General features: G+C 37.7%; 1 protein-coding gene across 4 annotated transcripts in view; it reads left to right on the forward strand.

The window, feature by feature from the left end:
* The first annotated feature begins 514 nt into the window (after positions 1 to 514).
* Positions 515 to 17310, forward strand: part of TNFRSF19 (TNF receptor superfamily member 19) — a 56705-nt gene continuing 39909 nt past the window's right edge. The window contains exons 1-4 of one of the 4 annotated variants that reach the window (XM_014879681.2): positions 515 to 763; positions 925 to 1011; positions 12426 to 12514; positions 13059 to 13169. In XM_014879681.2, the coding sequence (XP_014735167.1) occupies positions 12449 to 12514; positions 13059 to 13169 (177 nt within the window). In that variant the 5' untranslated portion in view covers positions 515 to 763; positions 925 to 1011; positions 12426 to 12448. Of the gene's footprint in view, positions 764 to 924; positions 1012 to 5841; positions 5893 to 6216; positions 6358 to 8869; positions 8974 to 12425; positions 12515 to 13058; positions 13170 to 17310 lie in introns of those variants that run through there. The other 3 variants (XM_088159495.1, XM_014879688.2, XM_088159496.1) reach the window with 3 other exon arrangements.

Genomic DNA, 17310 nt, shown 5'->3' on the forward strand with positions numbered 1-17310 from the left:
AATCAGGCTCAAATAAAATGATTTGCAAAAGGCCACACAGTAAGCAGCAGGGAGGACGTGAGCCAGGGACTAAGAGCATGCTCTATTGTGCTTGGTTTTGCCAGTGCAAAACTCCAATGCCAGCCTGCAAAATACACCATTTTCTCTGTTCCAAATCTCGACAAAGAGACGAACAAAAGTGGGTTTCTCTCGTGTCTTACAGCTGTAGCAAACCGACCTTCATGTCTGACTTTCAGAACTTTATGGAAGACTATAACTTCCTTTTGCAGACAAAATTAGAAAGCATCTTTTAAAGAAAACTTTATAGCTACAATATTCTCCATTCTCGGGAGAAAACGTAAACGTAGTGAAGACTTTGAAGTGAGCCTTGGGTTTGTTACAATGGACTAACCTGATTAGAAATCATGCAAACTCTTGCTGCTCTTTAGCTGCATTCCCCCACAGGCTGTATTACAGCTCTCTAACCAGTCCCACAGCATTGAATGATGTCATGGGATCTGCAGCTCAGCGAGATGAAAGGGATAAAGCGGAACCCGCTGGCACTGGGGAAAGCTTCCAACACACAATCCACAACACAGCTTGGGAACTCAAAAGCTACAGATCCAGCCACTCAACCCCAAGCATTTCAGAATCGTGTGCATTCTCCCAGCACAAGGAACGAAAGAGGGGAAAGAGCTAGTGCAGAGCACTGAAAGGCAGAATTTCAGTGCAACTACCTGCTGGAAAAGGAGCTCTTTTTCCTCGCCAAAGCACTGCCTTTGATGTACAGCAACTGATCACTGATCAGATTACAGGCATTTGGTCTCAGTGCTCGTCTGCCTTTGATCTGCATGGTTAATTTTATTTTCCCGGATTTGGAGTTTCGTCTGGGCTTGTGCCGACATACTTTTTTTTTCTTTTTTTTTTTTTTTTTTTTTTTTTTAGGAGGCAAAAGCATTTAATACAGAAGCTCCGGCGGTGTGAAATTAAGCTGCAGAAACTCTGGCACTGGAAAACTTCATCAGATAACAGGTACTGAATTTCGGAGTTTTTTTCAGTTTTGTGTTACAAGATTTTAAGAAATTATAAAGTTCACATAAACAATGGTACTGCACATCACTGTGTGTACAAAGTTCAAAAGATTGTTTGTAATTTATGCAGCATTTTCTTTGCAGCTCTTGGGCAGAATTATATTGAGAATAGACTATCTAAAATAATAGATAGAAAACTGAAGCAAACTTTTGAAGCAAAAGTATTTTTCAATGATTTGGGGGTATGTATTATTTTGGGTTGCACTTCTTATTCATACCATCTATAAGTTTGTAAATTTGTATTTGAATACATGTATTACATGACTAAGGGGAGTACTTATTTTCTAGGGAAAGACCAACCATATCTCCTACACACTGTAATACTTTGTTTGCTCTCAGTGCATTTATTAAACTGTGTCTTCTTCATACAACACATTTAAGCCTAATAGTTCCATACTTGAGATGAAAAAAGTCCCCGCTTCCAGAAGTTATTAGAACTAAATTTATAAATACAACATCCTTATACACAAAAGGAAATGGTTTTATTTTAAGATTGAAGAGATTATAGTTCAGCTGTACCATATGAAATTTGAAATAAAAGTAATCTTTTAACCTGATGATAGGAGTTTCCTCTAAGGTATTTTAATAAATATATTAAAGAAATCTTAGGTTTGTCTAGAGCCAACAGCTAGTTTTGCTGAACTTTGTAAAGTTTTGCTGCATTTTAGTGATGCAATTTCCATTCACAGTGATTTGTATTCTGTTCCTCAAACTCATATTTATGAAAAGTATTGTGTTGAAGAAATTTTAAGGCATCTTCTCCAGAAATTCATTATATGGGAGCAATCTTTTGAAGGATTATTCACACATTTGCAGTTTTAAAAGGGCAGATCTTTGTGTGAGTTTGGGCCAAATCCATGAGTGTTCTGTGCCTGCAGCTGGAGTCAGATTGTTAAAATAAGACTCAAACTCCTTCTGTAGTATTTAAATATAATTTAGATTTTCAGAAGGACTTAGAACCCATAATTGGGCCCAGACTTGCATACATTCCAGACACTAAGGTCTTTGAAGATCTAGTCTTAATGGTGGCTAGCAATATTGACTTATATATTCTTAAGTCTAAATTTAAGTGTTTATAAATCTTAAATATGCTTATTAACAAATTGCAACTAAAAGTCAGCATAAATTATAGCTGTTAAGCATCACTTGAAAGCAATTCTTTGAGAGGTCTACCAGGCCACAGGACCTTCAAGATGTTCATATTTCAGTATGTACCATAGTGCAGCATGCAAACCCAAATTTTAACAGTCTTCTTGCATCTGAGTAAGATCAAGTTAGCAACACTTACAGATAAATGTAGTTAGCTTTCATTAGTCAGTCTGCAAAATTTGTTTCTTTTAATTAAAACTATATTTGTATATATAAAACTTCAATTTACTGAATATCAAGAGATAATACAACAGACACAGATTAACTAGGCCTGACTTGGTATCATTTAATTTCTATGCCACCAATTAATTCATATTCTTACTTAACAAGTCAATTATATTATAAGGAAAGTAATTAGCACTTAGTATGAATAATATGTGTATAGCTGTCAAGGAAGAATATAATTTAAGGCATAGCCAAAGCAAAATTTAGCATTTCTCCCTAAGTAACAATGATGTACTAAAACATGTTCCTGTAACCCCGAAAAGATAGCTTTATTTGTTAATTCTATGCTTCACTGATGAGCTTCTCTGCCTTTCCAGTCCCCTCTTGCTTGTTGCTTGTTTTCCAATATGTACATTTATTTTCTGAGAAAATTTGTTTCTAAACCTTACCTCTGCTTGGTGTAAAGTAGCAAGGGAAGCAAATTTTAAAAAATAACGCAAGGAGTCTTTTTCCTCAGAAGTCAAAATAGCTCTGCAAGTCTAATACAATGAAACTATCACTTCAAGGACCTGACCTATCACACAAATGGGTGAAGTTGCACACAGAAGGAGCTCTGGCTAATCAGATAGATTACACTGTTGAGTAGGATTTGCATAGATAATAATTTATAACATTTGGGCCCTGAAAATGCATTTAAGAAACAGAGGTTTTTTTTCATTTTGTAAAAAGTGCCTAGGATTTTAGGTAATCTCCCCAGATATTTAAACAAAGATGGGCGTCAACCCAATTAAACTGAAAAATATCTTTGCTTGTCTGTATGTAAGTGAGGCTGAAATGAAAGTGCACTTGAACACATTCACGCATGGTGGGAAGAGGATTTTCAACATTTTTGTTGTTTTAAATAGCAGTTCTCTGACAGTTAACCTGTCATTGATCTGACTTTTAAAGATTAAATAGTAATAATTCTTGGCACTAGTAACTTTGCTTTTACTAAGAGCTGTATAAACATTAATTAATCCTCAGGCTTAAGCCTTCAGAAACAAAAAGTTCACAATGCTTTTTCAAGCAAATCTGACTAGGAAACTCACAAGTATATGATTTATTTATAAAAATAACTTGAGCAATTTCTGATTATAAATGGAGCTATTTCCAAACAGTGTGCCTTAGATAACATCATAAACATATTTTAAGGTTTGTAATACTTAAGATTATCAAAAGGCATTGCACAGTTATACTGACATCAGTTTCCAACAGCTGTCATAACAAGAGTAGATCTATCTCACAGTTGACTGGGGGAACTGTGTTAGCGTTTGAGATATGGAGATAACAACTTCCTATTGCTGTACAATTTCTGCTTCCACATCAGATATGTCACGCAACTTAGTCTTATCAAAGGGGTCAGCTGAAAATGCTTTCCAAGTATTTCTTTTTTGCTTTCTCTGCTGTAGTGAGAATCTCTGTACTAGTTCTAACAATTCACTTCTTCACTTTCCTGAGAAGCATCATGATTTACAAAGTAAACACTACAATTTTCAACATCTTTCAATGATGAATGGAGCTAATCCATCCGTTTTACATTCAGAGGAAAGATTTTACATGCTACAACAAGGACAAACTTTAAAGTTTCATTGTTACAGACAACATGTTGCTCTGAGTTCATTAGCATAGTAACCCACTCTCTGATGAAAGTCTTAATGTTTTTTTATATGGTAATACCGAGTGTTTAGTCAACACCTCAAGAACTCTGGGATATTTTAATACCTTTGTCTAACTATACTACTTTAAGACAAGTATCTGAAACACGCATGATGATTCTACTAAGAAAAACTCACACAATAGTTTCACTGGTGGCTCCAGAACACAGATAATATACAAAAGATTGTCTGTAAATAGTGAGACTGTGTACAATGCTTAGTGCTGTGCAGCAGCTGCTGTTCACAACAGATGCGCTGCTGTTGCGCAGCAGTATGCCATTCCTCACTGAAATTCCAGCCTCTTGCAGAGCTCCTCCTGGCAAGGGTCCTGAAGCAAAGCTCTTCTTTGAAGGCCCTTTAGAAGATAATTACATGAAAACCCCTGTACATTCCGAGTTGTTTGGTTTTTATAATTGAAAACAACTAGTTTCACAGCAATCATTTTTCTCTCTGCATACAACTTGCTGGATTTCAATAAGCACTCCTTGTTTTTAGAGAAGTCCGTCTGGCTGGTGATCATCAAAATTTTGTCTGTGAGGAGCTCCAAAAATTCTGTTTATTTGAAAGTGCTTTACCTCACAGTGCAAGCATTTGTTCATTTTTTCAGATCCTAACCCAGTTCCTTGTGTGTCCATACAATTGTCTAGACTGTAAGTGGATCATTAACCTTTTCATTAGAAGTAAAACTAATGACCTGAAATCCCTGCAGCAGGAGTTCTTTTACCAAGGTCTCCAAGACTGTAATCACCAATGTTGGAGCATCGCTAACTTCAGAACAGCTCCTAATTTGTGTCACAGTAAGTAGCAGTAACACCCAACTAGCGACTGTGAAAAGTCTACTATCCATGAAGGGCTGGGTTTCTCCATTTTGCCATGGATATCTGCATTTGGTATCGACCCTGTGCTTACAGCTGGGTAACTTATTACCTGCAGAATGAATAAAATATTTCGGGCTCTGAGCTAGCAGCAAATAAAGAGCTACTCAAGTACTTTGGGAAAGAGGGCTTGCAGAAAGGAGAATTTGCAGTGTGTTGTCAGAAAGCCTCTGTCATGTTTTTTGGGCAGGAGAGGTGGAAAGAGCTTTCCTGAGTTACAAGGACTCATCCTACACTGCCATGAACAGAGGCCAAGGGCCAGTCCCTTTAGAACAGCCCAGCAGCCTGAGCTCCCTCTGAGGGGGATCAGCAATGCCAAGGCTGCAGTCCCAAAGCCGGGCAGCATCTGGAGGCAAGGGTAGGCTCAGGAATGCCCTGCTATCCTGTCCTCCTGGCGGGATAAAAGGGACACCAGCGCCTCACTTGTGATTCACCCTGGCTTCACACCACTGATATGAGGCACACACCCCCACTCGTGCCCTTGTAGTGCGGACACACGGCAACATCCATCCATGCATCCATCCATCCATGCATCCATCCATCCATGCATCCATCCATCCCTCCATGCATCCATCCATGCATCCATCCATCCATCCATCCCTCCATCCATCCATCCATCCATCCATCCATCCATCCATCCATCCATCCATCCATCCATCCATCCATCCATCCATCCATCCATCCATCCATCCATCCATCCATCCATCCATCCATCCATCCATCCATCCATCCATCCATCCATCCATCCACCCCTCCATCCATCCCTCCGTCCCATTGGCTGCCCGCTCTCGGTGACGCTCCGGGGCGGGGGCGGGCGCGGTGCGGCGTTGCCGCGGTGACGGGGCGGGCGCCGAGGGCGGGCTGGCGGCGGCGGGGCGGGGGCGGCGCGGCCCGAGCGCTCCTGGGCCGGCCGGGGCGGCCGCAGCCGCGGCGTGGCAGGTGGGTGCGTGCGACAGCCGGGCGGAGCGCGGTGGCCACGGGGCGAGCAGCGGCCGGGCCCCGCCGCCCCGAGGCCGCCCCGCCTGGCACCGAGCCGCGCTGCCTGCCCCGGGGTGGGCGGCGAGGGAGGTGATGGTGGCGAGCTCCGCGGGCTGCGGGGCAGCGGGGCAGGGCTCGGCCGGGTCCCTTCCTCCCGCCGCGGCTCCGGCTGTGCCGCTCCGAGCCGCCCCGGTGGGTCCCCGGGCGCGGAGCCGCGGCTCCGCTGGTGCGTCCTGCAGGTCTCGGCAGCCCTGGAGTGGCTGCTCCACGCCCCGGAGCGCGGCGAACAAAAAGCCCTTGAAAGCTGGGCTTTCATGTTCACCAGCGCTTCTCGTGTCTGCTGCATAAAATAAGCTGCTGTTTGCTTCAAACAATTTGAGAGCTGGAGTTGAAGGAATAGGAGCTCCTAACTTTTTCTTTTGGCTGGTAAGAGGTTTAAAAGCCCCAGTTACAGTTCGGTTTATTGAAAAGGTTTTGATTGTTTGACTTCCTTTGCTAATGGCAATCCCCATTTAATATGACCTTGGACCAAAAGCTTTGCCTGATGTTCGTGAAAAGTCTAGATACTTATTTACTGCCTTTATATTTACGTCTACTTTAGATGGATGTTTTTATTAAGTTTATGAAGTGGTCCAGTAGCATTTAATATGAGTAAGTGGCAAATTGATTCAGTCTGTAGGTAGGTTTCTTAACTACTGCGTAATCTCTTTCAAGCACACCTTCACCATCAGGCGTAAAGCAAGTTACTTATGTGTGTTACCTGGGAGCTTGTTACCATAAGAGAAAAGGGGTTGGGTTTTGGGTAGGTTATTTTTTGTTGTTGTTTTTGGTTGGTTGGTTGGTTTGTTGGGGTTTTTTTGCTTGTTTCTTTTAGACCTAGAAGTAAGCTTCTTTATTAGTTTACTAGTAAGATGCTTAAAATGTCAGTTAAGGAGGTAATAAATCACTTTTTCTCACTTTCAACAACTTGCAGTCGTAATAAAAAAGAATAGCGTGAATGAAAGTAACTCATGTCTGTGATTTTTAAGACATTGCATGCCATCTAAAATTGCTCAAGGCTGGCTGGATAGCATATTGGCATTGCACCATTGCAAGGTGCATTAACTATATTACCGAGCCTAATGCTTTATAATTCATGATCCTTAAAAACTACTTTAAAAAAGAACTATTAGTATATTTTGGCGTAAATGAAGTATGAATATAGCACTGGCATTCTCATTGTATTACTTATTCACATATCTGAGTACAAAAGTACAAGTGCGTCTTGACACTGAGTTCTCATCTAGCAAACCTAGATTCTCCTAGAATTTGAGATGGGTGAGATGTATTAAGCAGAAGGAGCAATTTTTTTTTTTACCAGAGTTTTGTTGTTGTACGAGTAGGCTCATCAACTTTGGTGAGAGTGGGAGTTCCTGTGTGAATCACAGGCTCTGATCCTCCAAAATGCTTTGTTTATGTATAGGAAAAACGTTGCCACATTGCACCTTTGTTACAATATTTCACTCTAATGTCTAGTTAATGATAAGCAGGGTATGTTGAAGAACACAAATGATAAACTGCTTTATCACCATTATTCCTGTAAAGACAAGTACTTCAGTTAACGTAGCTTGAAGCCTGCGGTACTCAGAAGGACCACAAGTATTCCCTAGCTGTGTCGTGGCCGTATCTTCTCATCTCCCTCAGCCCCTAAAGACATCTAAGTGTTTTTGATCACCAGAAAGGTTCTAACTTTAATCTGCTACCTTTGTCTTTACAAAATTAGAAATAACTACATAGCTGCCTAATGTCGTACAATTTCATGTATACAGATCTTTTCAATGTGTTATTTAATGTGATGAATGTGCCCTAGCTGACATTATGGAGTTTTTCCCCCCACCTTCCTCGGAAAAGTTGGAGTGAATGTGGTCAGACAAGACCTCATTTACTTCACAAAGGGGAAGACTACAAGGGTTGTGGGCAGGGTGTAAAGGGAAGGTGCTCTAGACCTGTGAGACAGAATTAACAATGTGCAGTGCTGTAGTGGAAGTTCTTGTCCCTAAGTTGCTCCCTCTCTTTGTCTTTGTCATTGCAGCAGCAGTGAGCACTTTCCCTTCTCTTGTTTCTTGCCCCTGGGGCGCTGACTCTGCTGAAGCCATCTGCCACTCCTTGTTTTATTGCGAGCAGTTGACAGCTGCGGGTGGGAAGTAGGTGGTTAGAAAGGAGCTGAGACCCTGTTTGTTGGATACCAGAGACCTCTGTTGGCAAGATAAGATGATTATATTTCCATCCCTCTTCCCTACCCTGGACTTCTCAGAGTACTCTGCCAGTGTTATAGAGCGGGTGAAAAGTGGTCGTCAAGTTATCAAATCAAATATGGGAAATTTCTAAGACCTGGTTGTGAATTAACTGGGAATTCACAACTTCAAGTTAAGTGAATGTGAAGTTGGGACTCTTCACCATTTCTAAAGTTTCCCTTAGAAGGTGGATGATATTGATTTCAAAGTTTTGATGCTTCCGTGTCTGAGAAACCTGCCAGTGAGCCATAATTTAGTCATGCTGCTTTGATTCTTGAGACGGTGTGTCTTTCACGGTGGAAATTTAAGTTTTTTGGAGAGAAAAAAAATATTTTTCGGACATGGACTTTGAAATAAAATGAGTACTATTCAAGCAAGCTGGTAAATGTAAGAATAAATTTTAGATTGCATTGGATTCTAGAGTCCTAAAAGGCTGGAAGTTCTTACTTCCACCATGTTTCTAATTTATTTTTTTATATTACCCTCTTTATGCTTATGCATAGTGGGGCCCAAATGACCTTAAAATTATGCAACCACATTTCCTAATTCAAGCTCTCTATCCTGAGTTCAGTACATTACCAGTAATGATTGCTTTTCCCTGAGTATTTTAGGCAAGCATATTACTGCTAACCTAGTAAGATGTATTTGGAATTATTTAGTGACCTCAAAAAACTCTGTCCACAGGTTTCTTTCTTCTAATAAAATTGAGTATAACTGAACTTGGCATTTTAAATATCAGTATCTGGACAAGAGCAAATAGTCTTTAAAGGTATGGAACCTCTGTTTACTCACACATGTTTCAGAGCAAAATCTTCTAATAACTTCTTACTTGAAAGAATGAGGTGAACGGCTGGTGTCCAGCAGGCATCAGTATAATGCCACTTGATATGAGAGAAGAAATTTGCCCAATGGCAACCTATTATAAAGTGCTGCAGTCTCTGCTTTTTAAGCAGGACTTTTGACCAAACTGGAAATTGAAACAGGAAACGTGCAGCTGACACAGTTATCTCTCCTTTGGGACTTGGATTCAATACAATGAGTTATTAGTGTGCCCTAACCATTAAGGTGCCTTTCAATTATTTTTATCAAAACGTTGTCATGAAAGAAACATCTTATTTGTCCTCTTAACAATGGTTATTTCTTGTACACTTGCTCATTTCTTCCTCACATGTTAGTCTGTATGGAGTCTTTGGTGTTGTTTTGGTAGGAGTAGTGACAGTGGGCACAATGATGGCATGATAGAGTATCACAGGCATTCATACAAGTCTGCTGAAATTACTTACATGTGTTTTGGTGCTACTGAAGTGCTCTGAAATTTAAGGTCCATAGACCTGCAAGCTTCTTTTGGAATCTTTGTTGATTATAGAAGACTTATTATATAGAAGATATCTCATATCCTAGGCCTAAAGCCATAAGATCTCATGAAACTTGTTAGGATCAGTCAAAAAACTGAACCTTAGTTAAGTGTAGGATAAGTTGCAGAAGTCTTTGATAGTTTGATGCCAGTTATAAAACAATTGATTTTGAAAATTTACTCTGAGTTGAGGAACTCCTGGTGATTAGACTTGATGAGACTATTATAAAATCAGTAGATTTTCTTTTAAATAGAGAATATTTCACAGCTGCAATCAAATTTCACACCTAAATGAACAAAATGTATTGTGGCACAGGATGGTTTACTGTGTGCTTTTTATGTTCTAAAAGTCTTTGAGGTACTTGCTGTAAGAAGATCATCTTATAATAGATAGGGCAATTTCAAAACTGAAATGCAAGATGTCAGCATGACCAGCTGGATTTTTAATACTGCTTTTTGTTCTGTACTGGCATTCGATTTTTATTCCAATTGTGACTCCAGAATACTAAAAGATGAAAATATGTAATTAGCTTTGTTTCAGTATTGATTTTGATAAGTTGTATATATACTGATTTTTTAACAATATTAAATCTTCAAGTTATTGCATATTGGAGAAAATATATAGGGTTAATATACCTGAATTACATTAAGCTAATTTGTTCCTATTGCAAATAATTAGTCTGCAGGGCAGTTAATTGGGATGTTCTTAATTTTTTTTTATTTTTTCCATGCTTCAGGTGACTTCCACAGAAAAAAATTGACTTCTTAGAATATGTTAGAGCTCCATATTTTAGACCATTAGGCTTAGTACAGCTCACTGCTATGTTTTGCATTGGAAATTCTATGTGAAACTTGACACAAAAGTATACAATTATTACACTCTTCAGTTTCTTTTTGATATGTTACACATCTATTTTCAGAAGCAAAAGTAAATATTGAAACTTAAAATAACTTACTTCTAACCTTAGGAAGAGTCTTGGTTTTGAAGTTTTGGTAGTATTCTATAGATGGTCATAATCACATTAGAATTTTACTTGATTTAGCTATTTTTTAATTTTTAAGGAATATATATGACTTGGAGTATTTACTTAACATTCAAATCTAAGAGATTAAATTATATTTACGACTTTATTTCCCTTGAACACTTCTGTAAAGTTTAAACTCCTATAGCAATTAAGAAAGCACATGAAATATTTATTTTTTCCACTAAACAATATTACATGAAATCCAAGTTAATGGGGATTGTTCTCTCAAATCCCATTAATTTCAGCATGATTCTTTGAATCAATATTTAATCAGTTTATTTCATTTAACTCTTAGACTTTTTTTGTCTTGTCTGCTCTGAATCAAGTGAAGTCAGGCTTGTTTTCCAGGATTGCTTTTCTGTAATGCAGCATAGAGTTGTTTATTGTATTAAGATGCTTAGTTATTTTTAAATTTCTTCATGTATTACTCTTGAATTTCTGTAGCATTCAAGGAAGGAATTCAAAAGAAATGAACAGCAAAATTGAACAAGATGAAAATTAAGACTTTCTTGACACTTATTTCAAGGTTACTGAGGTGCAAAGTCTCACAATTAATCTCTTATCTAATCTGGTTTTACTTAGAAGGTATTCAGTTACCTTTTGGCCAGAAGATAGAATGTATGGTGTGTGTATTTGCTCATTTTGTATGTTTCAAAAAGCAGAAGATAAACGTTTCTTGACATTTCTGAGTTCCCTTAAGTGTTTTTACTGTCTTTGTCCACTGTTTGCCCTTTGCTATTACTAGAAATTACATGCCTATTTTCAGCATTAGAATTGTTGGCTTCTTATGATTTCAAAACTTCTAAAATTCGTTTACTCTCATTTTCCATTTTTCTAGTTGTTCCACAGTACTTTTTACATGAAGCTGTGTTTTGGTCATCCAGAACTATTTCTGAGATTTTTTCATTTAATGTTTCTTGCCTTAATTTTTTCCCCTCAGACTTAAAAAAGAAACTTATGTCAAATACTATATCTGTATGTATTCATATTCCTTGAGACTGTGTCTTCTTTTTTACCCATGTTGACATGCACTTAATCTGGTAATTGTCATTGGCCATTACCATCACTAAGTGAGAAATAACCATAAAATGTCACTTTGGCTTTTCCATGGAGTGCTGTCTGACACATCTTTAGCTGCTCTGTTCTTTCTAGTAGACTTTTGACTTTTTTACAGTTCAAAATATAGCTTATCTTTAAAAATATCAATAGTGACACTCAAGTATGCATTCTTTTTATTGGTTAGAATTCATTAATTGGGGTATTCATGCAGTAAAATGTGGACCTGTGTGTTAATCATAGTCTATGTTCATTCTGGTTGTATGTTTTTGAAAGCATATTATGCTTGTAGTAGTTCCATATTGAAAATAATTTTGCAACTGTTCTTAATGTTTTCCTGTTATTTTCCTTTTGGTTTGGGTTCCATCCTTTCATTTGTCAGTGTCTACTCTAAAATAATAAAACCTACATGGCCTGTTTGAAGAAATTTATTTTTGTCTGTTGATCATGTACTAAGCTGAGTGTTTAACAAGCAAGAAATGTATGTTAGGGATGCTAGATTAATAAATGTTGTTCTCTAATTTAGACTGATAGCCATCTCTTCTTTTAAGATTTAAATTATAGAAACTTTGTGTTTATTGTCTTGTCTTCAAAAGCCATATGATTTTTAAAGCATGTGTTTGTTGTTTAGCAGCTTCCAGGAATCCATCTGAAAATGCTAAAGGCATTGACAGATTGTATTTTGACATGCCAAGTGTCATGAAGTACCATGGATATGTGACTTCTGCAATTTAAACAATGTAAATATAATGATTTTTTCCTTTTTTTTCCTTTATATTTTTCTAGGGAGAAAGGTTTAATTGCAAGAAATGGATGCTGAAGGATTACAAGGAGATGATAAAGTGAAGGTGCTTGTCATTTTACTAGCATGTTTGGTAAGTTAAAGATTAATATTTTTCCCCCATGTTGAAAAAATTGTACCAAACACAGAAACTGTGTCTTTTGTTTTACACATTACAGCTAACACCAAAGGTCTTTAGATACTGCACACAGGCCATTGCTTACACATTTTATTGATTTGAGCTTAAGCTTGGCCCACTGGTTGATATAATTTTTGGCAGCTCCTCACACACAATTACAAAATTTTACCTTGTGTGAGCCTCTTCATGGACAAAAGAGTGGACTAGGACAGAAAATATAGCTGAATATAGTGCTGTGGAGGTGATTCTGCATCACTTCAGAGGTGGCCATCTCTTACTCCAATGAGCTGCATCCATGGTTGAAGTGTTTGGAGTGTTCAGTTTGTGGGCAGAATGTAGCACAGCCTGCTCAGTGTACTGAACTCTGGCTTGCTGTAGAAATAAGGGTAATTAATAATCCAGAAGGTTGTTTTTAAGATAAAAGCATGAGCTTATTTCTCAGACTTATTTTGATGAATTTACCCTTTTTTTGGTTTTGTTGTTCGTTTGTGTATTTTAGCTGAGTAAGGTAATTTGTGAGACTGGAGACTGCAGAGAACAAGAATTTAGGGACCAGACTGGAAACTGTATCCTCTGCAAACAATGTGGGCCTGGAATGGAACTCTCAAAAGTAAGGGAATCATTATTTCTTGAATTTACTTTATTTCTGCTAAGTGCACTTATGTATATGATCTAAAATAATGGATATCTGTACTTACATGAAAATATTTACTGTTTTTCAAGAACAGTGCTATCTGTTTCATTTTATATAAAATGCTCAGTTCAGAAAATGATGATGCCACTAATAAATTAGGCACTACCATCTGGATGGGCTCTCAAATTATTGTTTTAGAGGTGAGTTAGTGCAACAAAGGAGGGAAGAAACTACAAAGAGGGGGGAAAAACTACAAGGAATTAAGACTGAATAACCTTACTCTGTAGAAGACAATGTGAAAAATTAATTTCAAACCAGTGATGGGTACAGATTGCTGACGTGGAGGGGCTTAATTTTTACAATATTGACATTCACAATCAGTCCTGGATTTTAGGAGACAAAGTTTAAATATTTTGTATATGACTTCTTGTCTTAACGGAATGGTTTATAATAAAAAAGGTCATCAGTATATAAATGCAGAATAAGATTCAAATGAGAGCAAATATATTTCCTGAGAACAGAAGGGAGCTAGGCCATTGTTGTGTTTTCACTAGGTCTGTGGTTAGGGCACTTTAGGAAGCCAGATTCAAGTCAGGTTCAATTTCTTTGTTTTATAATTCATTAAAAATGATATAAACCTAATTTTTATCTTCATGCCATGAAAAGTAATTGAAAAAGTTGAGGCCAGAAAAATACTTGGTAATATTTAGAATGCACATAAGAAGTTCCTGTTAATATCATGGAGAAAGAAATACTATTATGAATCTTATGTAATTATATTTTGCTTTTATAACAATTGCGTCTCTTCCAAAAGAAAATCCCCATAAAAGTTTCTTAATTACTAGGTTTTTAGGACAGTGGAAATGAATCAGTGGAGATGAATGCTGGCTGGGATTATGGGCTGGGATTCAGTAGAAAATTCACTTGGCAAAATTTTTAACAATATTCCAAGTCTGAATGCAAGTCATGAGGGGCATCTTAGTTGTTTTCAGTTCAGAGAAAGTAGGTGCTGTGCATGAGCAGGGATAGAGTGGAAGAAGGAGGAGGCAGGGAAATGTTGGGATTCACTAACTCAATACTGGAGGGGAAAGAGAACAAAATGAGTTATGTGTCTTGGGAGACTGGATGTCTTGAGGGAGCAAGAGCGTCCTGCCAGAGACATGAGGATGGTAAAGGCAAAAAAGAGTGCAGGGTGGTGTCAGGAAGGGTGAGTAGACCTATCCAAATTCATGCAATTGTAAAACCCTTTCTTCAGCATCCAGCTCTAAACCCACATCTTGTCCATTGCTGGAGTGTGAAGCTGTGACCCTGACATAACTGCAGTCAGATCCCTACCTGAGAGGTGAGGCCAAAAAGAGCATGGCCTTTGCATGCAGAAGGGCAAACTCTGCCTTGTACTTCTACTGATAGTGTAAAAAGGATGGTGAAGGTGGAATTTAGGGCATTTAGGGGAATTTCAAATGTTTCTTTTGAAAAATTTTTAACATAAGCCATTATGAAGTTTGGTGTGTATGTGTGTTCAAACTGCAGGGGGGAAAAGAAGCTTTCAGTTTATGGCTCTGCAGTTCCTATTATGTTCAGCTCTGAAAAAAAAAGCACAAGTTAAGTATTGTGGCTTGTGTGTGATTTGAAGGGATTTACTGAAATTGAGTGACACATTTTCTCTATCTCTTGACCCCCCGTGGTGAGTGTTCAGTGTGTTAACAGAAATATTTAGTTTCACACTAGTGGGAGTCCCTTTGTATGTTGGGCAGCATTAGTTAAGGTTTACTTATACAAGCAATGCTGTTAAAGCAGAGATTTGGACATGACTTACGACATGGATGTGGTTTAGTTTGGATTTTTTCAGATTGGCCTTAAATTAGCTTCTAAGGAGTGTTTTAATTTATAAAGGCACTTGTAAATATGGCACTTTATAACAGTGGGCCAGTACTATGTGCATTTATATAGTCAGAAAATATACTTATCTAGCTGGCAAATAAAACCCAAAAGCTATAAAACTAAGGCCCTCAGTAATTGCATTCAATTCAATAAAGAAACACTAAACTAGAACAGCAAAGTTATAGTTTGCAATAGTACACTATTCAAGTTATGGTTTTGCTTCACCTATTTTTGTTTACAGTCTGATAGTCCTGATTATTAGGACTAGTTTTATGGTTTTGAAAATATGAATGCTTGATTCATTTCACTATGTAAGCAATTACTTCTCACAGACAGTAATAGACTTTCAAAAATATTTTTTCTTCTATACTAGAAATGAAATAACAGATTTTGCTCAAACCTAAATGAGTGCAATCATCATTTCCTCCATAAATAGAGGTACCATTTTCTGTGAATCATAGAGAAGGATGTGATGCTGTGGCTGTAACTGAAATGTGGTTTAAAGTATTCATGTGGAACTACAGCTTGAAGCAACAAATGTGTGAAGTCAAAGGTCAGAATGCAAAGGGAAGAGGCATTTAATGATATACTTGAAGTAATTTGCAGCCCAGGAGAAGTTTTGTTTGATTGGTTTTTTACATATGGGAAAGCAATGATATAATAGTGCTATAGTTTAATTACAGTTTCTTAGCACTGAATAATGTGTCAGTTTTGCTATTAAATATTTAGTGTTCATGGATAAAACTAGATATACTGCTGGATATGTGAGCATGATTGTGTCTAAGTGTATAGTAAAATACAATGTTAGTGGTGGGGTTTTTGGTTCAGTTCCCTCTGAGTGTTTTAAGCAATTGACAGACAAGTTTCTTTCTTTGTTTCTAACGAAACACATCAACCGGTGTTGGTGAATGCAAAAGCCCAGCTTTTATCATCTTGTGTATGAGAAATTACTTTATCTCAGTTACAACCTAAATATGTAGTTTTCTTTCTTTTCATGACTGACTTTACAGAAACACTGGGCAAAAACCCAATGTACAGAGTGCACATATATATATGTGTGTGTATATACTTATTTTTACAACTATTATTTACAATTTCAGTTAGATATATATATCTTTGTTGCTATACTATATGAGCATTTCACTTTTTTAAATTAGGGAAATGCTGCTGCCCTTTCTCAATTTATACAAGACACTAACATGAATCAACTTGCCCATGGTAATGCAGGAACTTTTTTGGTAGAACAGAGTAGTCAGAGGCTGTAGAATGGAACAGAAGCTTTCTCTTCACAAGGCACCATATGGACAAGACAAAGGGTGATGGGCAGGAGAAGAGTGATTGTACCAGGAGAATTTATTTTTTACAGTGAGAACATTGTTTCAGTGAATCAATCTCCCTAGAATCCCCATCACTGGGAATTGTTTTAGGATGCAGCTGGACAGGGTGCTAGATCATCTCAGATCAGCTCAGGTCTCTGACCCATGAAAGTTTGAATCAGATTTTCTTTCAAGGGTCCTTCTAACCTAGCTGTTCTGTGATTCCATGGTGAGTGTTTTAATTTTGGTTGCAAACCAGTGCTCAGTCTATTGCATTGACCTTCCTGTACAGGTAAACAACTTCAGAAACCCCTGATAGCATAAAACAAAGTAAAAGCAGCAAAAACCACAACCTTATTCATGTATCTAATTCTGAATCTACACCATTCTTTTCAGCTTTCACTGTCATAGTTTAATGGGGCTCTCTTTTTCAAAAATGTTTTCAAAGTAATTTTTTCTTCCTTAAAGTAAGAAAATAGTACCACCCTCAGCTTTTCCTGATTGCCTATATACTGTTCTGACAACAACACTGCAATGTTACGTTAGCTTAGAGCTCAAATCCATTGATGTCTTATGTTAACTGTATTTTTATTAAGTACTTTTAACATATTGCCATATTGCCAGAAGAAAGGAAGCTTTGTTATTGTATCAATAGAATTGATGGGGAAGAGAGTGAAAGCTGCTTCCCTTGTTTTTTTGCTTCTATTTGTTAATTTAAAAAAAATCTCTGTATGGCCTTTTCTTCTCATAAACATGTGTCCTTGGTAATGTTTGTGAAGCCTTTGAATCACTGTATTAGCTTAGTTTTCAGTGTGTGCAGTCTTTGTTTCAGGTTGTTTTTTGGGGATTTTTGTTTGGGGGTTTTGTTAGGTTTTTTGTTTTTTTTTTTTTGTTAATCAGTGCTTTCTTCTGGGTGGGAG

Source organism: Sturnus vulgaris, chromosome 2 (assembly GCF_052056855.1).
Source record: "Sturnus vulgaris isolate bStuVul1 chromosome 2, bStuVul1.hap1, whole genome shotgun sequence".
Lineage (NCBI taxonomy): Eukaryota > Metazoa > Chordata > Aves > Passeriformes > Sturnidae > Sturnus > Sturnus vulgaris.